Here is a 25,294-nt window from a genome sequence, read left to right on the forward strand (position 1 = left end):
CCTCTGCACACCATAGCCAAGCAGCCCAATCCCAGGCTCCTGTCCCCTGCCTGTCCCTCCAGGCCCAACACTGTGACCTAACAGCCCTGGTCAGAGGCAGCCTTAGAACCAGAGAAGTGTGGACATTGGAGCCCCAACCAGTACTGTGTCCAGACGGTTCAGGCCCAGGCAGACCCACTGCCCACACCCCTGGGGGCTGCTCTCGCCCAGGTCTGAAGTTCTGCCCGCCTTGGAAAACCTCTCTGAAAAGTCCCTATACATTGGGCCCCTCACAGGCCTGACCCCAGGTGCTGCTGTGCTGTCCTCCCCGGGCTCCGTCTGAGGCGCAGCCTCCCTCCTACCCCACCGTGCCTGTCCTCTGTGAGCATCTCAGAATGATGAGAGGTCCTAAATGGTGGTTCTGGGGAAAGCAGAGTCATGCTGGTGGGGTGGGCTGGTGGGGGTCCTGCAGGTCCCTCCCCCTCCTGGGGCCATGTCCCAGTTGCCTTGCCGTCCCACTCCTCCCAGGGGACTTGAGCTCCTCTGGACCCAGGCCTGCCTGCAGTGAGCCAGGCCAAGGAACCACTCGGGCAAAGCCGGTGTGTGCCAGAACCGGAGCAGAAGTGGAGCCGAAGTCCTTCCCCAGACGCACTGAGCAGGCAGGAGGCAAGGGAGAGGGCCTTTTCACTGCCCAGGGTGGTACTTGGTTTGGCTCAGTACCTGGTGTCAAACCAGGGGCTCCACCACCGAGCTGCACCCCGACACCCACAGTCATTTTTATTTCTCATTTTGAGACAAGGCCTCAACCAGGTTGTCCAGACTGGCCTGGGACTTGCAATCCTCCTGCCTCCGCCCGAGTTGCTGGGACTGCAGGTGTGCACCCAGCACTGAGTGGTTTCCCCAGGGGTCCTCTCCCATGACACCACTTGGAAAGAGAGAGGAGCCTGGCGTGATGTGCAGCTGAAGTCTTCCAGCTTTCTCTTGGGTTCCACTAACAGTGGTGACCGGACTTCCCGCTTGCCTGGCTCCCTCAGGGTAATGCCTGTGGCTTGTGCAGCCACCAGGGCGGACAGCCAGCTCTGGCTCATCCGCTGGCCAAGCAACATGCAGTTTCCAATGAGTGCTGAACAACTCCGTCTCTCTCACCCAGATCTGCAGCCCTGTCCAGCAGGAGGCTGCCAGGTTCTGGGGCCCAGACCCTCAAGGCCGGGCAAGGCTGTTCTTGCTCTCCCCTTTCCCACCTCAGTGCTGTGATCTCACTTGGCTTTTCTGCTTTCTGTTACTAGAGATTGAATCAGGTACTTTGCCACTGAGCCACACTCTGATCTTTTTGGATTTTTTTTTTAAGCTATTGATGGACACAATGTTTATTTTTATGTGGTGCTGAGGATCAAACCCAGTGCCCTGCACCTGTGAGGCAAGCCCTCCACCGATCAGCCCCAGCCCCAGCCCCAAAACTACTTGGTTAGATTTTTATCTAGAGACAGTGTCTTGCTAAGTTCCCAGGCAGGCCTGGAGCTTACAGTCTTCCTGCCTCACCCTCCCAGGTTGCTGGGATCATAGGCATGCTCCACTACACTTGGCTTGCTTGTTTCTTCTGAGCCAATTCCAAAAAACCAGTTGTTTACCACAAAACTAACCCAAAATTGGAACGTCATGCCCTCAAAGGTGGTCACAAGGAGTTGGCTGCCCAACTCCAGCTCCTGAGAAACGCTGATTCCTGGGTGGAGCCCTCAGTGTGATCTGCATGCAAACATCTCACTTCCCCAAAGACCTGGAGGGGAAACTTGAAACATTTAAATACCTGCCTCCTTCCAGACCGCTAGCACCCTTGGTGACGTGGACTTGCTTTCTTCCCGACACTCCTCTCTCGGGCCTTGGTTTGTCCAGGAAGCAAGCTTCCAAACCCAAGTTTTGTAACAAAAATTTATACAGTTCATCCAGGCGCAGTGGTGATGCCTGTAATCCCAGCAGCTCGGGAGGTTGAGGCAGGAGGATGGAAAGTTCAAAGCCAGCCTCAGCAATTTAGTGAGAACCTTGTGCATGATCAAAGATTTTTAAAACAAAAAATATGAAGTCCATCCCCACTCCACAGTTCAAATTAGCAAAGGGGCTTGAAGTCACACACTCGGGGTGAAGGGACTTTGCCAACCAAATATTCTTTCACCCCAAAGTTCTACTTTGAATCCCACCATAGCAAGAAGTTAAAACACCAGCAAACACATAAACAGGCTGTAAGAAGACCACGCCGGACACGGGAAATCACATAAGGGAGTTTATTAAGCAAACAGAGTGTCTCCCTGCAGGGTAAGAGAGAAAATGAGGGGAAAAGAGAAAGTGCGCGCGCTCGAGAGAGTGGAAAATCCAGGAGAGAAAGCAAGTGAGTAGGAGAGAGAAAGCACGAGAAAAGATGGCAGGGTAGCTACCCTTAAGCAGTTGAATTCCGCAGGCTAACAGGGGACCAATAACGGAGAAGGATACTTGCAAGCTGGCTGATGAACCAACAGCTAGCTAGGATGTTCACAGACTGACAAGTAGTTGGGAGGCGGGGAAAATGGCTGCAGCGGAAAGGGCGGGGAGAGCAGCTTTGTATTACACAGGCCAGTTTGCTGTGGCGTCCCTCCAAGGTGACAGGCCTCACGGAGCCTCCAGGCAGCTGGAGAAATGTGTCACTCAGGAGCATCCCGGGACCACTGCTGTCAACATGGCAGAGGGCAGATGCACACACTCACTCTGGGTCCCCCTCTGTCTGCGTGGGCAGCAGAGCCAGGAATGCCCTAGGGCCAGGTGCCCTGTGCTCCCTGCAGACCCTGCCCAGGAGGGAAGCTGCCCAGGCTCCCTGGCATGTTCAAAGTAAAATGTACCATCCCAGGTGAAATGTAAAAATCTCTACAATATTGTTACCCATTTGCTTTTGAAATTACAACTAACTTGCTAAATCAAGCCAGGATGGATGGGCTGTTACCAAGCATGGTGGGTTTCATGTGGAGCAGGAAATTCTGCTCCAGAAGCTGTGCCCTGAGTGTAGCTGCCAAAGGTCTTGCTCTGGGCCACTCTGAGGCCAGTGACTGGCTCTCTGTCCCTTCTGTTGAGGAGAATGGCCAGCAACAGGCCTACAGGTGGAAGGCAGGGGCTTTCACCTGAAGTTCCACCTTGCAGGGGTTGCAAGCACTAAGCTTATACAGGGATTGGGGGAAGTCTATTCCTGGCCACAACCAAGTGGGTGCCAAGCATCATTAATTCTGGAGTATCAGCTCCTAAGAGATCCATGGCTCCTGCTCACACCCAGTCTTGAAAAGCCGGTTCCAAACCCTAAGAATCATTAATGAAAAATGTGGAGGCTTTTTGGAAACAACTCAAGGCATTTCCGTCCAAATGTGACTAGGGTTTTGCCCATTTCAAGACTTACGAAGTCCTCTGGATACCAAATTTAGGCAAGAAAAGATAGGCATCTTGTTCTGAGGTTCCTGTTTATTTCTTATTTCATTTTATGTTTTGTAGTTACTCAGGATTGAACCAGGGCGCTTTACCACTAAGGTACACTCCCAATCCTTTTCATTTTACATTTTGATACACGGTCTCACTAAGTTGCCCCAGCTGGCCTGGAATTTGTGATCGCTTTGCCATACCCTCCAAATCTATATACTTCCTAAATCCCTGCATCTAGCTGCAATTACAGACCTGGCCACTGGGCAGGGCTGGGTTCCCATTCAAGTGAACACTATAATTTTGCTTCTGCTGCTTTCGTTACTGAAAACTCGGTCTTCGTCCCCGATGTCAATTCGATAAGGAGGGCACGGGTTTGAGAAAAAGGAAAAAGGTTAATTGCTTTGCAAAAAACACAGGAGACTCCTGTCCCAAAGACTGTGATTCTCCCCATTAGTAGGAACAAGGAGCAAAGGGTTTTAAAGGAGCTCTTCAACAGCTACATTCCAAGTGCGCCCTGATAGGGGGGTCCCAGAGCGCCTCACCTGATGGCGGGTTTAGATTCACTCCTTAACTTGGGAGTTATTCGCTTCCCAGATCCTCAGCAGGCGTCTCCTTCCTGTGGAGCTCAGAGAGCTCAGAGAGCTCAGCTTGTTCCCTGCCTCCAGGTTAGGGAGGGGGAGAGGGGAAGAGGGGAAGGAAAACTTGTCCCTTTTAAAAATAAGCCTCAGAGCCATATGCAGAAGAAGTGGACCACTGTTACATTTTCTTTTAAAAATGCTTCCAGGCTGGGGATATGGCTCAGTTGGTAGAGTGCTTGCCTTGCAAGCACAAGGCCCTGGGTTCGGTCCCCAGTACCGCAAAAAAAAAAAAAAAAAGCTTCCATTTTTAGGCCCAAGCTCCTGACCAGTTCCCTGAACACACGCTGTCTCTCCTCCAGCCCCAGCTTCCCCGGGGGACGATGCCACTCAATGAGCTGTGGGGAGCCACCCTCGGCAGCTTTCTGCCTCACCTGGGCACTCCTGGGGATCAGACGGAGGAGGCCGTCATTAATTGACCCCTCGCCAAGCTTCGAAGGAGAAACTAACTTTAAACAACTAAGCGTAATCCTTTAGGAAGGCTAAGGCAGGAGTATCGAAAGTTGGAGGCCAACCCAAACACACTGTCCCCCAAAGAGCTGGGGATGTGGCTCAGTGGGAGAGCACCCCTGAGTGGGAGTCCAGCCCCGAGTCCCGCACAGTAACCGTGTACCCTGAGCCTCTAGCCTCCAGGGACGTCGCGCCAGGAGACGCGGCAGCGCGCGGGCGCGGCCACCCGTGCGCCCCTGCACGCGGCTCCGCAGGTGCGGCGCAGGCGCGCGGCGGGCGCGGGAGGCCACGCCCCAGGGCGGGTCCTCCGTGGCTCGGCCAACCAGAGCGCGCGGGCGTGGCGGACGGGCACGAGCGTGCCCCCGTGCGGCCGCCAGGCCGTGCTGCAGCGGCTGCCCGCGCCGGGCACGAGGCGCGCGGGGCCCCGAGGGGTGGCGAGGAGTGCGCCGCGGCTTCCTGTGCGTCACCTCCGGCCCCCGCCGCCGCCGCCGGCGTGTCCCCGCAAGGACCCGGGCCTGCGGGCCCTTCCCGCGAGGCCCCGCGAGCGCCGCCGCCTCCCCGGCCGGCCGCGGCGGCGGGCGGGTGTCCGCCGAGCACGCTGAGCCACGCGGATGACAGCGCCCCGCCGCCCGCCGCGCGTCGGCCCTTGCCCGGGACCCTCCGGGCGGGCGGCCCCGCGCCCGCGTGGGTCGGTCCTCCCTGCCCCGCGCGCGGCCACGTCGGGTCGTCGGCGCGGAGACGCGGCCTCGGACCCTCCTGCGGCGGCCACGCGCGCCGGGGACGCAGGTAGGGCGGGGACACCAGAGGACCGGGACACGTGGGGCCGGGACACAGGTAGGGCGGGGACACAGGGCGGGGACACCGGAGGATCGGGAGACAGGTAGGGCGGGGGCCCGGGGGGCGGGGACACCGGGCCGGGACACGTGGGCCCGCGACGTGGGTTGGTGCAGGCTCGGGCCGGGTCGCAGGTGGGGAGTGCCCTCCCGCGGCCGCGGCCCCAGGGCCTGTGCATCGCCAGGACGCCCGTCCTCGTCGGCGGCACACCAGCAAGCCCCGACGGTGCCGCGCCGACGGGCCTGCGAGGTCCGCCCGGCCCAGGTTGCCCTTAACCGTCGTGTCGCGGCATTCTGACAAACGGGCAGCCCCCGCACTCCGTGCTCCCAGCCGGCAACGTCTCTGAGGCTGCTTCCAAAAATAAAACGAAGTACAGCACGCGCTTTAAACAGGAATTTCTTGTTCGGTGGCTTTTTTATGAAGTTCTTTTCCCCCAAGTTAAATGTACCTTATAAGCTTGCAAATGACATTTTAATACAGAATGAAACTATTAAACAACATAAAAAGGGACATTAAGAAAGGAAGTGCAGTCGGGCATGGTGGCTGAGAAGGCTGAGGCAGGAGGATGGCGGTTCAAGTCCAGCCTGGGCAAGTCAGCAAGGCCCTATCTCAGATGAAAGTTCAGGAAGGGCCGGGGTGTGGCTCAGGGTAGAGTGCCCCTGGGTTCAACCCCCAGGACTGAAGAAAACAAAAAGAGGAAATAGGAAGGTTTTCACACTGAAGTGATTCACTTTCAATGTAGAGGGATCACAGCAAGTAGATGAGAGAAAGAAAACAGTGGAGCGGGCGCCTCAGGTGGGCAGGGTCTGTCTGCACTCTGCTTCAGTTCTTTAGGAACTCCGCCAGGTGCATTCCCAGGGCTTCCGATTTCTACAGAGCTCAGAGCTCAGTGAGCAGCCTCCCGGCCAGGCGGGAACTAAAACCAACTCAGGCTGGGTCTCAAACCTGTGAGCACAATTTGCAAAACATGGGTGCCCCTTGGCAGCCCCTCTGACCATGGAGCCCAGTCAGGCAGAACCCTGGGTAATATCTGCTTTGCTCCACAACCACTTCTTAACTGGGTCTGGAATCTAAGGACACTAAAGATGTCACAGTGAAGAGTGGCTTCTTTGTGATCTCCAGCAAACGTTCTCTGGTGAGCAGTCCTGTGAACGCAGTGCTGGTGGCCTGGGAGCGGCGAAGCCCAGCATCTTCCCACTGGCCCTGGGCTCAGCACTGTGAGGCTTGTCTTCCGGTTAGCCCGTGTGCGCATGTTCTGATGGGGCTGAGATCGCAGGGTCAGGCGCCCCCCCGCCACCGGCCCAGGCAAGGTTTGGGGGGATGCTTGCATTACAGTCTGAGAAGGATACGGCTTCAGATGTTCATCACCAGTGACCCCGGCAGGTGGACAGTGCACCCACTCCCTAAGTTCAGCAACTCCGTCCCCCACCAGCCCAAGCAGGTGAGGTTGGCCATGCAGGTTCTTACTGCGGCTTTTGTCCCAGACCTTTGCAGAATAGGAATTTCTTCTCTCTGGAAGTGACTTGAGTCACTGAGGCTGGGAGAGAGGAATAGGGCCTGGAAACTCAGGTCCAGGACCAGACCAGTGGGGCCTCCATGCTTTGCTGGACTCTGTGGCTCTGGCTCAGCCCTGTAAGGCCTGTGAGGGGCTGACAAGCCCTCAAGGGTCTTGTGGTTCCCCCAAGGCTGTGTCTGTTGCAGATCCAGGCTCCAGGCTGGCCCAGGCGTAGATGGAAGGGTGGCCTTCCTTTGGTCACTTGCACCGTCCTTTGGTCACTTGCACCCTGTGAAACAATTGACTTTGGCCAATGTGAGCATGAAATGCTGTCTCGGGGGTTGACTCTTCATTGCCTGGTTGTTGAGGTGAGGCTGGGGTGGGCAGCCTCTGAGGTGACCCCATGACCTCCTGGAATGGGGTCCACCCAGAGTCTCTGGCTTGCAGACCCTGAGTGAGAGGTCACCCGAGAGGACATGCCAAGGGACCCTGAGGAGCTCTGCTGGCCAGGCTGCCAGGTGCTGTGGAGGCCCACCCATGGCTGTGGGGCCCTGCCCACTGCTGGACTGCAGCCTGGCAGGGCCAAGAGACTTGAAAGGCAAGGGAAGAGGGAGAGGGTACAGAGGGTCCTGGAACCCCACCCCACGAGGAAGTGCCAGTTATCTTTACCTCTGCACTGCCAGTCTTCCCTTCCAGGTTCCCTCGTGCCTGTGTGCTTTGTCCAGGAGGATGGACTTGGAAAGCAAATAACCTGTTTCCTTTTTCTTTTCAGCACTCGAAACTGAATCCAGGGGTGCTTTCCCCCGACCCACACCCTCAGCTCTTTTTATATTTTATTTTGAGACAGGATCTTGCTATTTTAAGAAAACTTGAGACTTAGAGAAGAGCTGTGTGAGCTCTCCTGTGCACCCGCTCAGCCTGCCTGAGTACTGACATTTTACACAATCTCAGTGTGACTGTCTGCCCTGGGAAATAAACTCCAACATAGCATGGTGGACTAGGCTGCAGGCTGTGGTGTCCCCCTTAGGTCCCCTGGCTAGGCCCCAGGACTGTCACCACCTGTGTTTCAGACCTGCCTGACGTCTTCCTGGTCAGGTTTGCAGGGCGCAGGAAGACCCCTTCTGGGGCCAATAGAGCTTGAGGGCTTTGTCTCCCATCTGGAGCTTTGCCTCTGACCTCAGGCTCCTGGTTTTTCACCTCCAGGTGAGGGGGGCCTTGCCTTGTAGTCAGTTGCTTTCTGTGGGGAAAGGGTTCACAAGGGTGCAGGTTTGTCTCCCAGCTCTGTGCTTGTTGGTCTCTGGTGTTGGGCTTGGTTCTTCCTGCCTGTCTACCTGATGGTGTCCTGTCTGGCAGCTATAGAGACTGCTGTCCTCAGGCTTCTTGGTTCAGCCCAAGGCTGCAGGCAGGCAGCTCCTCCCTGCTGGCGGCTCGGCAGCTGCTGATCCTTGATCTTTGATCCTCAGCATTGATCTGTATCTAAATGTCCTCAGGCCCCACACACGGAAGTTTCTCAGCAAAGAGGATTTGCTCCTGCCTCTCCCTTCCCCAGCCCAGCTCCTGCCCACCTGCAGCTCCCTGACTTCTTTCTCAGCTGTGACGGGTCCTCGGAGTGCCCCAGTTGCCACGGAGCTTCCTGGGGAAGCAAGAGGCCTGGTGAGATGTAGCTTCTGCCGCCCTGCCCCAGGTCTACGACCCCTGGCGCGCTGGCTGCTGGGTGTCACCTGCAGCAGAGGCTGCCACTGTCCTGCAGGCGCCACTCTGGGGCAGCCGAGGTCTTCCATCCACTCTTCTCTCTCCCTCCTGTCCTTGCTCCTTTCTTCGTTCAGTCTCTGCTGGCCTCTGCCAAAGTCAAGGCCTGGGGGTCACTGGGCGGTGCAGCCACTCTGCGGAGCTCTTCTAGGCCCTGGGTCAGGTCCTGGTCCTGCCCCACTCCCCAGAGGTGGTTCCTCTGTCTGCCAGGGCAGAGGGACAGATCTGTGGCTGTCTCTTGGTGACGTCCCCCATAACCTGGGCCTCGGCCTCCTGGAGTCTGTCTATAGATGTCACATTTTAGTGCTCAGACAGGTTCCTACCACAGAGGTGGAAGGGAAGCCAGGTGGGTGCAGAGCCCCCCTTGCCCAGGGCCTCCAAGAAGAGAAGCAGCCCGGGTAAAGCCTGTGGGTCTTGCTGGTTGCTGAGCTGGTGGGAGCTGCTGGCCACTGCACCTGGCCCTGCTCCCTGCTGGTGGCACCCTGTTTGGTCATGATCAGCTGAGTGGGCATTTAAGGAGAGATCATGCTGAAAAGATTTCATGCTGAGTGTGAGCATCCACCCTGGACCCTGAGGGTCTCCTGGCCCTACTCTGGATGTGGTGGGCAGCAGACGGGTCTGTTGAGAGACCTGGGTCCCCCACCTGCTCCTCTCTGCCCTGGAAGCCTGAGGGACGCTTGAGAGGTACCAGATTCACCAAGTGCCACCTGGCTGATGTCCCGGGAGGTGTGCCTCGTGCCTGCGGGCCCTGTCAGTAGCACACAGGCTCATGCACATCCTGCCTCCACGGGGGGACAGGTGGACTCCTCACACTCGGCCTTGTGTCCCAGCAACTGGACAATGCAGGCCATTGGCTCCCTCGGCACCGGCTTAGCATTTGCCAGAGATGGATGGCAGGACACAGGGACACAGTGAGAGCCTGCCCCACAATGTCCACACCTGCCCTGGGGCTGGTTCGTGGCTCTTTGCCCAGGAGGACTCTGAGGCTTATAGCACAGCCTGCAGAGCAGTGGCAGTGGGCATGGCCCTGTCCACTGGGCTGCTCTGCTGTTTCTTGAGGCAGGAGGGAGTGGCCGCACCTGTGCTTCTCCTGCTGCCCCCTCCACCCTGGTCTCCCTGGTGCAGCCTTTTGTCCCCAAACCTTTCTCCAAAGGCTGCATTGAATGAGGCCTGCAGAGCAGAACCAAGGCCATTTGGTGGAGGCTGTAGCTGCAGGGGGGCACCGGAACCAGAGATGGGCACAGCAGCCTGCCTGCCCAGGAGCCAGAGATGGGCACAGCAGCCTGCCTGCCCAGGAGCCAGAGACGGGCACAGCCGCCTGCCTGCCCAGGCAGTGTTGGAGCCGCCCAGGGCAGGATGCTGAGGTCTGCAGGAAGAGCTGCCAGCCACTCTCCGCATCCTGCATTCTGCTGGCTGGGTCCCCACGCCTGCAGTTCACCTGGGACTTCAGGAGACGCTGTTTGGGGCCTGAGACAATATGAGGTTATATTTGGTCTTTGTCCCTGGTTCCTGGCACAGAACTCTTAAAACTTTGAATTTTCCTAAGTGGTAATTTCCTGTTACTCACCAGGTGCCTCTTTTGGGTAGAATGGAGTTTATGTAGTGAGTGGCTCAGGGCAGGCCCTGGGCAGCAGGATGGACTGGTCCCAGGAGTCAAAGCATCAGAAGCTTGACTTCCCCTCCCTGCAGCCTCCCAGGAAGGGCGCACTGGAGATCAAGCACCGTAAAAAGAGGAGGCAAGAGACCCCATGGCCTTCTCCGGGTTGCGGAACAGTGCTGGAAGAGAGGCACTGGGGCTGGGGCCAGGGCTACCTACTGACCCCGGCATCTCTCATCTGTCGGGCTTCCCAGGTCTGCCAACAGTCCTGGACCTGAGGGGGACGTCCTGGGAACCCTGGTTTGTAGCCTTCATGCCCTGGGGCCTGGTGGTGCCTCCGCACCTGCGACCGCCCTGTGGAGCCCTGTGGCACATCTCCCTGGGTCGCCCTTCCAGTCTCGGGTGTGCCCGGCGCAGGCAGAGCCCAGGCCTGGCTCTCCGTCCTCGGCCTCTGCGGAGATGTTTGGGCTGTTCTGTTCTTCGGTTGTGTTTGCTACCAGTGCGGGGTGCCTTGTCAGGGCTCCAGGCCTACGCTCTCAGCTGCCACGTATGCCCTCCCGGGCTGCCTGGCTTTTACTAAAGCTGGCTCAGGAAGTGCCTGGGTGACTTTTGCCTGTTGCCCCTGTCACCTGCACTCACGAGAAAGGTCCCTCCGAAGTCTCTGTCTGGAACCTGTTTGCTTCCATCCCATCAGATCTTCTCCCAGGACAGTGATGTGCAGTGTGGGTGCTGGGGGTGACCCCAGCACAGCGGCTGCCTGCCTGGCTGCCCTTGAGCATGAATGAAGGTTGGAGTCCTCCATGTGTTTTGTGCCTCTCTGCTGGTTGACTTGCTCCGAGGTGTTTTGCCACAGCCTGTCAGGAGCCCCTCTGCTGGTGGGCGGGAGAGGCTGTGCCAGGGAGATTGGGCTCCGCTCTCTATGCCTTGTCTGCAGGGAGGTGGATGCTGGGCCGTGGCAGTTGCACCATATCAATGTCCTTTGGGAGTGGGGAGGGGAACTTGGGCAGAGGACTGTGTGGACACAGGAGCAGGGCGGGTGGTGGCCACTGAGGGCAAGCAGCAGGGGCGTGGGAGATGGGCTGGTACAGTGTCTTCCAGCACTGCCCCTGTGTACATCCATGACTGGGCAGCTCACCCAGGGACAGCCCCACAGAAACACAGGAAGAGGGCACAGGGTGCTGCTGTGACAGGGCTGGTTGGCAGGGAGTGGTGCACAGCCTGTTCGCCAGGGCAGTGCTGTGTGGCCAGGTGAAGGAACTGCGCTCACGTGCAGCATGTGTGAACCAGTTCCTCCTGTGAGGCCTTTCCAGGAGCAGAGCAGCCCCAGGTGGCGCCCCTGGGCCTGAGCCAGCAGCAGGAGGCCGTGTCGGGCTGACCCAGCCTTGCAACCCCAGCAGGCAGGCCTTGACTGTGGGAAGAGTTCCCCTGGTGGCAGTTTTCCCTGGAAGGCTGTGGCTTTCTCAGCGGGAACAGTGGAAATACCGTCCTGGCAGAAGGGAGCCGCTCGGCCCGGGTGAGCTGTGAGGCACGTGCTCTGGGTCCAGACTGTTCTGTCATGGGTAGGAAGCCTGTGTGCCTCGTCTTTCCTTGCGGGGAACGGGGACATTCACTGAGCTCAGGCGATGCCTGCATGACTGCGTCCCTGACTAGGAGGGACCTGGTGCCACTCGTCTCCATCTGGGTCTGCCGGGGAAGGTGGGGCTCACGGGGGCAGGAACGCCCTCCTGGGGGCGCAGGTGAGGGCGTGTGGGGGCCAGGGCATTGGATGGTGGCAAGTTGACTGGTCCGCCTCCAGCCATTCCTGGCTCTGGGCAGGAAGGGGTGGGGAGCTAGAAGGGGTGGGGAGCTAGGGCAAGCTCTCCTGCATCCTCAGCTCAGGCCAGAGCCAGGAGGAGCCACCAGCATTGACCGTGGCGGACAGTGCTGCTGTGCTGAGACAGTAAGGAGAAGGCCTTTCAGTGTGGGTCCCAGAGGCCTGGAAGAGCCGTCCTCACCCCAGTGCACGTGGGCAGCTCAGAGAGACCTCAGGGTTTCCTGGCACAGAAGTGGACGACTGGACAGATGAGTGGAGCTGTGGGTCAGAGCTGACCCCAGAGCCTCCAGCGTTGTCCTGCACCAGAGCTAGGAAGGGTCACCATCATGCTGTGGGGAGTCGGGCTGTCTCCATGGCTGTCTGGGGAGCCCCAAGCGTGTAGGTGGGTGAGCAAGAGCTGGGGAGGTCTTTGGGGTCACAGTGCAGGATTCACCTGGGAGGGGAGGTGTGACTGGCCCTGGGGGCAGATGCGAGCAAGTGGAGCCGCCCCCTCCCGCTGCTGGCTGGGCACCCTTCTAAATCAAAACAGGGCCGGGAAGAAAGCAAGACCAAGGTGTCAAGACAGGAACCCAGAAACCCCAGGATTCAGCTCTGGAGGCTTCTGTCAGGGTGAGCCCCAGACTCAGGTTTGAGTCCACTTTGGAAGGGGGACCTTGTTCCTCATGTAGTAGGGCAGGTCTTTGTCACCGAGACCTGGCTTAAGGGGGCAGGGGCACTGTTGTGGCTCAGCCTGCACTGCACGAGTAGCCGTCTGGCCTCAGCTGCTGCCTGAGGGTTGGTTGAAGGTGGTGTAGAGTTGTCCTGGGCTCCTCTGGGTACCAACAGGGTGAACGCCAGGCCCAGCTACGAGGCACAGCCCAGGGCCCCAGGACTCCGGTCTCGAGAGTAAGAATCAGCCACAGGAGTCCCTGGATAGTACTAGCAGAGACCATGAAATAGAAGGTGTGAAACAGAGAACTAAAATGGGGCTAACTGAAAATGGAACTAATAACCAGTGATTAGAATTAAAACCTCCATGGATTGAAAACTCAGTGTCTCTGGCTGTGGCCGGTCAACTTTCAACAAGCATCGCATGGGGGCACAGCGGAGCTGCAGAGCAGGAGAGCCTGGCTTGGCCCATAAGCGCAGTGAGCTTCTTCCTCCCAGGGTCTTGGCTGGGGCTGGAAGACATGCGAGGGAAGGTGCGGCCTGCTCGGCAGCTGCAGAGCCAGGGTCAGAGCTGGGCTCCAGGCGGGGGCTGGGCTGAGCCCCTCACAGAAGGACCAGCCTGGGCAGGGGCAGGGGCGGCCTCAGCCTGGGGATCCTAGAGCTCAGCAGGGTCTCTGGGGTCAGGCGATCTTAGGTCTCCTTTCAGGAAGAAGGGTAAGCCCAGAGGAGGGTGGCCACAGAGACTGGGCTATGACCAGAGACTGGCAATGACCAAGGCCAGTGGGGCTCTGGGCTGGGTGGGAGAGGAAGAACCAGGATCAGCCTGGCCTATACTGTGGACACAGCCCTGACCAGACCTGCTGCAGAGCTACTGTGTGAGGAAGGGAGAGGAGGGTCAGCTGTTGGGTGTGACTGGCTTCAGGCAGAAGGACCTTGGAGTTGGTACTTTTTAGGACAGTGGACTAAGATGTAAATCTGAAAATAAGCCCAAGTTCATGTTTGTACTTTTTAAGTTTTTTCACCTTAGTAGCTAATGCTCTTGAGAACGTGGACTGTTCATGAGTAATAGACTTCCTTTCCTTAGCATTTCAGCCTCTGCTTCCATGCCCTCCTGGCAAGAGGCAGTTTCGGGGACCATGTTCATGCCAGCCGGGACCACCGCTTCCTCCCCTCTGCCAGCGCCCTCGCACCCGGGCAGTGACCGTGACCTATGCTGCCCACCCTTGAGATAAGCTGGTTCTCCTGGGCAGGACACCAGCATGTCGTCTTCCACGAAACCCGAGGCACAGGAGACCTCACCCAGCCCCGTGGAAGAGCCCAGGGGAAAACCGCTTCTGGCCTGGGGCTCTCTTCTTGGTCACCGAAGCGAGAAGATTGCTTTCACCAAGAGCGAGGGCGGCCGGGAGGAGAGTCTGCTCACCGTCACTATCACGGAGACCACTGTCATCGAGTCGGACCTGGGCGTGTGGAACTCCCGGGCCCTGGCCTACCTCACGCTCTGGTTCTTCTTCAGCTTCTGCACACTGTTCCTCAACAAGTACATCCTGTCTCTGCTGGAGGGCGAGCCCAGCATGCTAGGTAGTGCCCAGCCTCGCCTACCAGTGACCGGAGCCTCCAGGAGGGAAGGAGGGCGGAGGGCTCAGCGGGTGGCACGGTGGTCAGCCCGGCCTCTGCCCTCAGGTGCAGTGCAGATGCTGTCCACCACGGTCATCGGGTGTGTGAAGACCGTCGTGCCCTGCTGCCTGCACCAGCACAAGCCCCGGCTCTCCTACCCGCCCAATTTCATCATGACCATGCTCTTCGTGGGCCTAATGAGGTAAAGACAGGCATTTGCTTGCATGTCAGTTATTTCCGGCATCATGTGCCTCCCAGGTCACTGATGGTGGAGGCTGCTGGTGGCAGTGGCTGGTGGTGCTGCCGGGCGTCAGGCCTGGGACCTGGGAGCTGGGTCTGTGCGTCTCCGTGCTGCGCATCCTCACCAGATTCCATGTCAGGAAGGCCAGTGTAGCAACAGCTAGAGGGAAGGTGCTTCTCCCAGGCAGACGCCCTCCCGGCCAGATGGAGCCCACCCTGGGGACGTGAGGCCATGGCTGCCGGAGGGTGCCGGTGGAGCCTGGGCTGGCCGGAGCAGCCGTGCTAAGGATGGCCTGTGCTTTCCTTAGGTTTGCGACCGTGGTCTTGGGGCTGGTCAGCCTGAAGAACGTAGCCGTGTCCTTTGCTGAGACAGTGAAGAGCTCTGCCCCCATTTTCACAGTGATCCTGTCCCGGATGATCCTGGGGGAGTACACAGGTGAGTCCCCGGCTGCCCGCCCCCTGCCCCCTGCCCCCTGCACATACGTCTGCTGCCGCGTGCACAGCTCACCCAGGACGGCCCGGAGCAGAGCAGCCGCAGCTCCGAGGCCACATGGTGCCAGCCCCTCCCTTCCCCTCCTGGACCTTTGCTTAGGGGTCACAAGTGCCTCACAGGCACCTGACAGATGTCCTCCGCCCACCGCATGTGGGGGTGCTCGCAGGTCAGAGTGGGCCAGCCAGGTGGGGAGACAGGCAGGAGCATGTCCAGGGCCAGGTCTGCCTACAGTGGACAGTCTATGACTCCCTGAGGGCACTGCAGGTCTGTCCTCCGGCACCCTGCCTCTCTGCCCTCGGCTCTGTGGGCGGCTCTGCCCTGCTCCCCAAGCCTCAGGACACACTGGTCTTAGGACTCTCCCAGGCCCTTCACTGGTCAGAGGCCCCAGAGGCCAGCACACCCCTCACAGAAGAGGGCCCAGCTTGCTGGCTGTTGGAGAACTGGGCCTTGCTTGGGGACATGGGCTGCTGCTCACTTTGACTGGAAGAGCTGATGGTGTTTGTTCTGAGTCAAAGCAAAAGCCCCACCTGTCCTCAGAGGGGATGGGAGGCGCCTGGGCCCTTGGAGGGGCCTGTGCCAGTCACCTCTGCGTCCTGCCCTTCAGGGCTGCTGGTAAACCTGTCCCTCATTCCTGTCATGGGAGGGCTGGCCCTGTGCACAGCCACTGAGATGAGCTTCAACATCCTGGGCTTCTCAGCTGCACTGTCCACCAACATCATGGACTGGTGAGTCACCAAAAGTGTGGGGTGGGGGTGCCCGAGCCGCGTGACAGCCCCTCCTGGATTCTGGGGCCTCTCGGCACTGGTGTCCTCAGCCTGATTCCTCGGAAGGCCTCTTGGTCACACCTGCACACAGGACTGGAAGTCCGTAGGCAGCCTGCCAGGACCTGTGCTGGAGAGGCTTGGATTCTGGCTGTCCTGGGCACAGCCTAGAAGGCAGATGGCCAGGCGGAGCCTGGACCTCTGGAAGGGCCCCAGAGCCAGTGGTTGTGGTGCCTCAAGCCTAGGTAGTAGCTGGTGGTGGACCCGTGAGGGCTCACTGCATCTGTCCTCCAGGACACGGTCTGGCCTCTGGGTGGCTGGCCTCTTCGCCAGCTCTGGCCGTGCTTCCAGCTGTCCTTCGTGTGCGTAAGCACCCTTTTCAGTCGTTGCCTGCGAGAAGAGTCCCCGGGTGTCTGGCCGTGGCAGCCGACCGCCCATGGGAACGGCATCCAGCGTGGGGTTCTGTGAAGCAGGAAGAGGTCCACAGTGCCCAGAGGGCCTCTGAGCTCCTCTGCCTGCTCCTCCCCTGGCGTGGTGCTGTCCACCAGGCATGGCCATCATGTCAGTGCTAATAGGAACCCAGCCCCTGCCCCCTGAGGGTCACACCAACTCGCTTCCACATGTAACCTCCTCTTCTCTCTGTTCTAGTTTGCAGAATGTTTTTTCAAAAAAACTCCTCAGTGGGGACAAATACCGATTCTCGTAAGTATCACGAGGGTGGAGTGTCCAATTCATAAGGCTCCTGGGACTTTTGCCCGTTTAAGGTTCCAAATACTACTGGGCATGGTGGTGCACACCTGTGATCCCAGTGGCTCAGGAGGCTGAGCCAGGAGGATTGAGAGTTCAAACCCAGCCTTGGCAATTTAGTGAGACCATTTCTCAAAACAAAACATAGAAAGGACTGGGGATGTGGCTCAGTGGTAAGTGTTCCTGGGTTCGATCCCCAGTGCTGAGAGAGAAGATTCCAAATGCCCTTGGAAGATACGATGTTTCCATGTGGCTTAGGGGGCTTTGAAAATACTTTGTCCAAACTCATGAAGGATGGGCTGAAGCCCATCCTTCAGCCACCTCGCCAGGCCACCGACATCCTGGTCCCCATTGCCTCTTCGGTTCTGGGCACCCCTGGGTGTCCACGTCCAATGTTTTCACTGTGGCATATCCTCTGGTGAAACCCCAGGGAAAGCCCACCCTGAGGCGTGAGGAGGTCAGGAGTCTCCTGTCCCTGCAGGGCCCCGGAGCTGCAGTTCTACACCAGCGCTGCTGCTGTGGCCATGCTGATTCCTGCCTGGATCTTCTTCATGGTGGGTGTCGACGTGGGTGCCCCGCTGTCACTGCTCCCGTCTCTGACGGTGATCTACCCGTGCAAGTGGGTGGCTGGTGGGTGTGTGCTGTGCCCACAGGAGGTTGCCTGCTGCTGTAGACTTGCAGAGGTATTTGTGTGAGGGTTTTAGGTTTGCTTGTTTACTTATTTATTTACTTGGGGTACCAGGAATCGAACTCAAGGGCACTCGACCACCAAACCACACCCCCAGCCCTATTTTGTATTTTATTTAGAGACGGGGTCTCACTGAGTTGCTTAGCACTTCACCATTGCTGAGGCTGGCTTTGAACTCATGATCTTCCTGTCTCAGCCGCCTGAGCTGTTGGGATTACAGGCGTGCACCACCTTGCCTGGCTTTCATTTATTTGTTAATTGAGTTTAACTTTTGCAGTCCTGGGTTTGAACCCAGGAGCTCTCTACCACTGAGCCACACCCCCCATCCCCCCTTTTTTTTTTTCCTATTCTAAGTTGCTGAGGTTGGCTTTGAGGTTGCCATCCTGTTGCCTCAACTTCCCAAGTCGCTGGGATTACAGGCATGCACCACCACACCCAGCATTTAAATTCTTTTTTTTTTTTTTTTTTTGCTGGGAAAATGATAAATGTCTGATGTAGAACAGTCAGTGTTTGTAAGTGAAGCTTGAAACCACGTCCCTGGCCGCCTCCTGCCACACACTCATCTACGCAGTAGGTGGCAGGAGTCCTCTGGTGTACAGACGCATGTGTTGTGCTGTGTTTTCCTCCATGCCAGGACCTGTGTGCTCAGCCTGGGAACCTGCCCAGCCAGGGACACCTGGCTGCTTCCTGGCCTCTCCTGTACTGAGTGGTGGGCTTCTCCCATCCGTGCCGCCCCACGAGGGTACTTCTCTGGGATACTTTCTTGGAATTGGAATGCGTACACACATTTGCGTATTTGTTTATTGTGACAAAATACACATAGCAGAATTTCCTGTCTTGATCGTGTCTGGGTGGAGTTCAGTGGCACTGGGCAGAGCATGCTGTGTGTGGCTATCGGCACTGCCACCCAGGGCTTTTCCACCCCAGATACTGGCCCCCCATCCCTTCCCTTGGCAGCCACCTCTGCTCTGTTTCTGCTCTGTTTCTCTGAGAGCTCCTGTAAGTGGGATCCTGCAGGCCTTGTCTTTTTGTGTCTGATTAGCACAACCCTTTTTTTGTGGTGCTGGGGATGGAACCCAGGCCTCACATACGCTCCACCACCAAGCTGCACCCACTGCTCAGCACAGCTCTTCTGAGGTCCTTGGCGACGTGGCAGGTACCAGCCCCATTCTTCCTTCAGCTGAGTGCTCTCCAGGTGTGGGCGTTCCTCACCTGTCTGTCCACTCGCCACCCGTAGGTACTCGAGCTGGCCCATCCTCTGGTTCCGTGAGTGCTGCTGCTAGGAACGTGGGTCACACATGCCCCTCTGAGACCCTGCTGTCACCCTTTTGGGTGTGTGCCCACCAGTGCCATTTCTGGGTGCTAGAGCAATCGGGTTTGATTCTTTGAGGAACTGCCCTGGTTCGCCGGCCACACTGTTCCACAGCATTTTCTGGTTGGGTTTGCTTTTGGCAGTAGCGGTTCTAGCAGAAGTGAGGTGGTTCTGTGACATGCACGGGCTCTCTGGAAGCCATCTGTGTGTGCTGCCGGGAGTTCCCAGTGCAGTGCCACTCTGCTGATGGCCCCTGGTGTGTCCTCAGTGGGCCAGCAGAGCACCCTTGGTTCTGGCCCTAGGACCTGCCCATGATCGGGAGGAGCAGGACAAGCTTCAGCTACAACCAGGACGTGGTGCTACTGCTCCTGACGGACGGGGCCCTGTTCCACCTTCAGAGTGTCACTGCATATGCCCTCATGGGGAAGATCTCCCCTGTGACATTCAGGTGAGCAGACTTCCCGAGAAGTGCGTGTGTCCAGGTGTTTGGCAGAGAAGACCTGCGCTCTGGCATCTTCCATAGTGATGACCAGTGACCACCGGTCCCTGGGCCGTTGGGCACCAGCACCATGTGAAGCACAGGGAAGCTTGGGAAGCAGGTGTTCAGTCTGTGTTAGGGAGAAGGTTTGGGCTTGATGGTCTTACTCCACAGAGCATCGATGGCACTGTCTGTGACAGTGGAGTCTCCTGCCTCTGTGCTCTCGGTGTAGGAGCTGCTGGCCACATGTGGCTCCTGAGCACTCAAAAGGTAGCAAGCACAGCCAAAATAGGGATCCTTTCTGCATGAGGAGCTGGGGTTGAGGCCAGGGCCTGGCACATGCTAGCAAGTGCTCCACCACTGGGCTGCACCCCCACTTTTATTTTTTGTTTTGAGACAGGGTCTCACTAAGTTGCTGAGGCTGGCCTGGAACTTGCCGCTTCCCTGCCTCAGCCTCCCGAGTAGCTGGGATCACAGGTGTGTGCCACTGCGTCCAACCCAGAGTTCTTATTTTGACTTTGGTCAAACATATTTGGATGGACACATGGCCAGTGGGTCACCTCTGGAGCCGTTGGGAGCTAAGGAGTCCATCTCAGTTTTACACCTGGACTGATTTACAGACAGAGAGCTTGGGGGTTTTCAGTAGCGAGTAAGGAGCCAACTTGCGGCTGGGCCCAGGTCCAGCTTTGCCTGCCTCCCCTGAGAGTACGTCTCTGGGCCTTCTTCCTCACCTTCTCAACTGTCCCAGGGAGGTGGCACTGTCCCCAACATGAGGACGGTCATCACTTGCCCATGCTGTGTGCTGTGGGCCACATGCTGCAGCCCTCTCAGCCTCTCCCTGTTCTCTGTCACGTCCCAACACGCAGTGCCCTTCCCAATACTTGCCCGGCCTTGCTGCTGTGTGGGTAGCACTTGGCAGGGAGGAAAACTCCAGCCCACAGCGGGCGGGCTCAACTGTTCCCGAAACTTGGCTTTCCAGTGTTGGTGATGTTTCCCTGAGAAAGAGCGCAGGAAGCCAATTTGTAAAAAACTTAATCTTATTTTCTTTGACACTGGGGATTGAACCCCAGGGGTACTCTACCACTGAGCTTCATCCCAGCCCTTTTTATTTTTTGAGACACAATCTCAATAAATTGCCCAGGCTGGCCTCAAACTTGCCATCCTCCTGCCCCCAGATGCTGGATTGCTGGGAGTACAGGATGCACCTCTGTACCCAGCTCTTTCTCTCACTCTCCAGAGAGCAGGCTGAAGTATTTTGGGGCAGAATGGCACAATGTCTACTATAATTTACTTTAAAATATTTCAATGCAGAGCTGGTGTTGTGGCTCAGCGGTTAAAAAAAAAAAAAGAAAGAAAAATTGGGGCTGGGGAGATAGCTCAGCTGGTAGAGTGCTTGCCTTGTAAGCCTAAGGTCCTGAGTTCGATCCCCAGCACCACAATAAATAAATAAATAAATAAGTAAATAAATAAAAATTTAAAAAATAAATTAAAAAAAAAGAAAAATTGTATCCATCCACAACTAGATTGATAGATCTTTATTTTACTCATTTATTTATATGTGGTGCTGAGATCGAACCCAGTGCCTCACACAGGCTAGGCAAGCACTCTACCACTGAGCTACAACCCTAGCCCCTAAAAAAATATTTAAAAAAAAATGTCAGTGCACAGAAAGAAGGAAGCACACATGGCGAAAGCTATTCATCAAGTCCAGCTGCTGAGAATGTGGCTGTTGGCTACCATGTTTTCCACTTTTCTGTTGGACATTTTTCATAACAAAAAGTACCCCCAGAGATCAAAGGAAGGCAGGAGGGAGTGGGTGACGCCCTGTCTCCTACAGGCCCTGTGCAGCTGCACCAGGTGCCCACAGCACCATCCAGGCGGGCTGCACGTGGCCTGGGCTGAGCATCACATGCCTCTGCCCTGTCGCTGCAGCGTCGCCAGCACCGTGAAGCACGCCTTGTCCATCTGGCTCAGCATCATTGTCTTCGGCAACAAGATCACCAGCCTGTCGGCCGTCGGCACCATCCTCGTGACAGTGGGCGTCTTGCTCTACAACAAGGCCAGGCAGCACCAGCAGGAGCTCATGCACAGCCTGGCCACAGCCACCAGCTGGGTCCCCGAGGACGGCACAGAACCATTAGGTCCACCGGACCCCAGACAGCACGTTCACCCCTGAATGCAGGAGGCCCCTGGCTAGCTAGGCCCCTGCATGCTCCTCCTGCCACTGGGTCCCTGGAGAGTGGCCTGGCGTTGCCCCCTGCACCACATAGGTGGGCTGGGGGACAGAGGCTCCTGGGACCAGCTCCTGTAGGACGTGGACTCCACTGACAGCTGAGCACTGCAGGAGTGACCAGCCTGTACCCACTCTCCAGGCTGACCAGGCCGCAGTTGGGCCAGATCCCACCACCTCTGAGGGTGACTTCTGGGCCGTCTGGTGCCAGCAGAGAGACCTCGACTCCCGACACCAGCCACCACCGGCACTGGAGCTGCCTGGTCCGACCACAGTCTCCCCCCGTGTGCTGCTGTCCCAGGTGTCCAGACCCTGGTACAGAAGCCACAGAAGGCAGAGAGGTACCCAAGCAAAGGTCTCAGCTGCTGAGGGGGGCTAGGCTCTCTCCAGCTTCAGAGCTGTACTCAGGGAGGGCCCTGTGGCAATATCTGCCCCCACAGCCACTGCATCACGTGACACTGGAGGGCAGGATTGCCGATTGAATTGCTCTGTGAAAAGAAAAGTCACCCTTCACAGCCTGTGTGGCACTGAGCCCCTCACCTCTGGGGGCAGTTGTCCACCCTGGAGGCTGAGGACAGATTTAGTTGCATTTAGCTTGGTTCCCATCCAGCAACAGCCCATTCCCAATCTCCTGGTGGACCACCCTGCAGGACCCCGAGGGGGCAGGGGGCAGGGGGCAGGGGAGCCTTTGGCGGAAGTTGGCATCAGGTTGTGCTGCCTGACACTCCACTCACTAGCGAAGCTGGCAGCCACAGGGCGCTCGGAGGCACATGTGTGTCAGGTAGCTGTGTCCACTCACACAGCCCGTACTGCCCGAGGGACCTCAACATGCTAGTGCCCTGGCCACTAGGCGGCTGAGTCTGTCGGACACATGGGTGCTGGAGCTGGCTCTGCCCTTGCCTTGCGGGGTGTCTGACCGGGTACATGGGTCCTGGGCCAGCAAGTCTGGAATCCTGTCGCCCCAGGCTTGGGGCCTGTGAGCTGCAGCCACTGGCACCAGTGGTTCCCTGGCCTCATTCCCTTCCCCACTTGTCAGGTGGGCAGCCACAACCAGCTCACTGGTTTTCCCCTTGGTTTCTCACCTGGAAAATATGGCAGCAGTTCCCCCTAGAAGTAAAACCTCTCAGAAACAAAGAGCAATGACCATGCCTCCATTCTGTCCTGACTTGAGAAGGTTTTCGTGATGATGGGTCAAATGAGGTCTTTGAATCTACAAGCTGCCTTTTTAGAGGAGCTGCCCTGGGTGTCAGGGATGGGCCAAGTATGTGCTCCTGCATGCAGGGCCCCCCGCCAGTGAAGACATTTTCTCATTGATTCCGCCCAGGTTTCTGTTTCCTTCCTTCCTCTACTGCTTTTCCCCAAAACTAAAGAAAAGGCAGTGGAGGTGGCATTTGGGTGGTGCTGTTGGACTGATGTGCACCCAAGCCTGCACCAGGCTCTGACAGTGAGGGGCACAGAGCTGTGGTGTGACCAGGAGACCCCCTGGACCTGCAGACACTTGTGAGTGTGTGGAGAGGTCCAGGCGCCTGGCTTCTGAGTATTGTTTGCATTTCTGGTCCACCCTCTCCTGTGGACTTAGGCAGTCTCCAAGTGGTGGCCCTCCCCTGCTTCAGAAGCAGCTCTCAGCCTGTCTGGATTTCATTAACTCATTAGCAAGCGAGGCAGTTTCCTGTAGAGGTGCTTTGGAGACCTGTCTGCGTCCCAGGCAGGAAGACCACGAGAGCCGGGTGTGGCCAACACCGAGCCCTCACCCACCTTCACGTCCTTTCCCGTCTTGCCACCAGCTCAGACTTCTCACGGCACTTCCAGGACATGCCCGAGGCCTGGCTTGGCTACATGTGTGTGACTGTACTGATGGATGCTTTTTTATTAACTGTCTGTCTGGTCTTTTAGGGAACCATGACAGATGTGGTGTAGAAACCCAGACGCTGGGAGTCATGTGGTTGGTGATTCTTCCCATGGCTGTGTTTATCGTCTGCCTTTGTAGACAAACAACACGCCAATCAGACCTTCCCAGTGGGGCATCTGCTTCTTCCTTACACCCATACTTAGAGATGTGTAGATTTCTAATTTTGAAACAACTTCCATGGGGGCTGGGGAGTAACTCAGTGGTAGACCACTTGCCTAGAACATGCAAGGCCCTGGGTTCCATCCACAGCACTACAGGGAAAAAACAAAAACAAGAAACAAAAGTGGAACTCCAAAATCTCCACTACTGAACTGCATAAAAAGCTTTATTAAAAAATCTGATAGTCATAATTTCCTGTGTGTCAGCATTAACAGAATCTGCCTCCCTGGGAAGTGGAGAACACTCTTGCACAATTCAAAATGTGTCTTTAATTTGGAAAAAGAAATATAGTGAATCAGAGACAGTTTTTTAAAAAGCTATATAAGGAAATCAGCAAAATAGAGCTCTGCTTTGTAGTGTGCCTTTAAAATGCTTGTCAGAAACTTGTGGGTTTAGCTTTCCTGGGAACAGCCACTAAAATGGGTCAGTGGGGATAGTAGGGGTACAACTTTTTACATTCATCCAACTGGTGTGGGGGGGGTGTTTTATTTAGGTGCTGGGGACTAAACCTGGGGCACTTTACCACTGAGCTATATCCCCAGCCCTTATTTTTAATTTTGAGCAAGTCTCACTAAATTGCCCAGGCTGGCCTCAAACTTGCCATCCTCCTGCTTCAGCCTCCTGAGTCACTGGGATTACAGGCGTGCGCTGTTGTGCTGGGCTACAAGCAGTGCTTTCTAAGGTCTGAAAGTATTTACACTGTCACGCTGGGTTGGAAAAAGTAAGTATGTTATTACAGGTAGAAATCACTTCCTTTTTTTTTTTTTTTGGCTTTGACCAATATTTGACCAATAAAGAAGGACTTTATTCCTTTTTAAAATATGTTCACTGCCTAGTTGGGACTTTAGAGTGTGTGTGTATGTGTGTGTGTGTGTGTGTGTGTGTGTGTCAGAGACAGACAGACTGACCAGGGAGGATCAAACCCAAGGCCCGGCTCATACTAGGCAAGTGCTCTATGATGGGGCCACACCCTCAGCCTGGTAAGTTTATAAGTGAGAATGTCCCAGCTCCCCTGATGAACTGGGCTGCTCCTCTCTGCCCCGGCCAAGAAGCCAAGAGCAGATCCTCAAGATCATGCTGAGGGTTGCTGCTAACTGCAACTCAACTTTGAAGTCTGTAGGATATTGCTCCCTTTTGCTGGGGTTCTGGATTCCGAGTTTGGTGGTGGCTGGACCATTACCCAGACATCCAAATTCAGTTTCCAAAGTCTTGTGTTTTTTTGTTTTCAGTTTTCATTCCTGAAAAAATGCATTCAACTTATTTGCAACTTCTAAACTGTTTGCAGATAGATGCTCCTGCCTTCAGGGTGTTGTAGACCCCAGAGGGCCACAGTAGGGATGACATTCCCACACTGAAAAACTTGATAATCACATCCGTAATTGTCTGCATCAGAGCCAAATCATATTTGCTTTATATCAAAACTATGGAGAACTTAAAGTACATCATACAAAATATGCTGTTTTGTATGTCACCTATTTCAGTATTTATGTCACTAGATCAATGCTTTCTAGAAAATGATTCTCTTAAATAACTTAAGTGAATCCCTGTTAATTCCACTCTGGTAAAGAATTGGTACTGTGTAATTAATCCTGTGGATGCCTCCGGGTTACTTTTGTCTAAATTGAGCAGTTAAGGTAGCAATGGTCAATGGCTCATGTTCTGCAAAAGCGGAATAACTGTGAAGTGCTTACTTTTTTGCCTTCTCCCTTGTAACGCTTACATTTATGCTACTGAAATTACCACACATTTCCAGCAGGGAGGGAGGGAAAAATAAAGACTCTCCTGTTACTGAAACTCAGGAAGCTAAGGAACTGCTGAGATAGAGGAAGTAAGCATTTCATTCTGGGAGGGAAAGAATTCCAATACCCCTCACCCTTTTTATGCCCTGCCCTACTTCTTGTTTCAGTCTTCTGCATTTTCCCATTTCGGACCCAGTTGATATGGCTGGTTGTCCTCCATAGTCTCTTCCAAATGATTCAGGATGTTGAATTCTCATTTTGCTATGACTTTTTTTTAAGTCCATGGGATAACTTG

The 25,294-nt window shown here is 56.3% G+C and overlaps 1 protein-coding gene across 7 annotated transcripts; it reads left to right on the forward strand.

Annotated features, from left to right (window-relative positions):
- Window positions 1-4,857: 4,857 nt before the first annotated feature.
- On the forward strand, window positions 4,858-24,040 carry Slc35e2b (solute carrier family 35 member E2B). 7 transcript variants are annotated; one of them, XM_047547011.1, is made up of 9 exons: window positions 4,858-5,279; window positions 13,714-14,207; window positions 14,310-14,445; window positions 14,792-14,919; window positions 15,581-15,701; window positions 16,386-16,439; window positions 16,966-17,038; window positions 18,753-18,932; window positions 20,800-21,285. In XM_047547011.1, exons 2-9 carry the CDS (start codon window positions 13,889-13,891, stop codon window positions 21,136-21,138), a joined length of 1,350 nt encoding a protein of 449 aa, XP_047402967.1. In that variant the 5' UTR covers window positions 4,858-5,279; window positions 13,714-13,888; the 3' UTR covers window positions 21,139-21,285. The 7 variants fall into 7 exon arrangements, with proteins under 7 accessions (XP_047402967.1, XP_047404171.1, XP_047399774.1 ...); XM_047548215.1 differs by having other exon boundaries at window positions 4,860-5,279; window positions 18,787-18,932; window positions 20,800-21,054; XM_047543818.1 differs by having other exon boundaries at window positions 4,863-5,279; window positions 20,895-24,040.
- The last annotated feature ends 1,254 nt before the right edge of the window (window positions 24,041-25,294 follow it).

Source organism: Sciurus carolinensis, chromosome 1 (assembly GCF_902686445.1).
Source record: "Sciurus carolinensis chromosome 1, mSciCar1.2, whole genome shotgun sequence".
Lineage (NCBI taxonomy): Eukaryota > Metazoa > Chordata > Mammalia > Rodentia > Sciuridae > Sciurus > Sciurus carolinensis.

Coding starts and splice junctions, on each gene's coding strand:
- Slc35e2b (XM_047543818.1), top strand. CDS start 13,889: ATGTCGTCTTCCACGAAACCCGAGGCACAGGAGACCTCACCCAGCCCC. Junction 15,702..16,385: donor TCCACCAACATCATGGACTG/GTGAGTCACCAA, acceptor TCTCTGTTCTAG/TTTGCAGAATGTTTTTTCAA. Junction 18,933..20,894: donor ATCTCCCCTGTGACATTCAG/GTGAGCAGACTT, acceptor CTGTCGCTGCAG/CGTCGCCAGCACCGTGAAGC.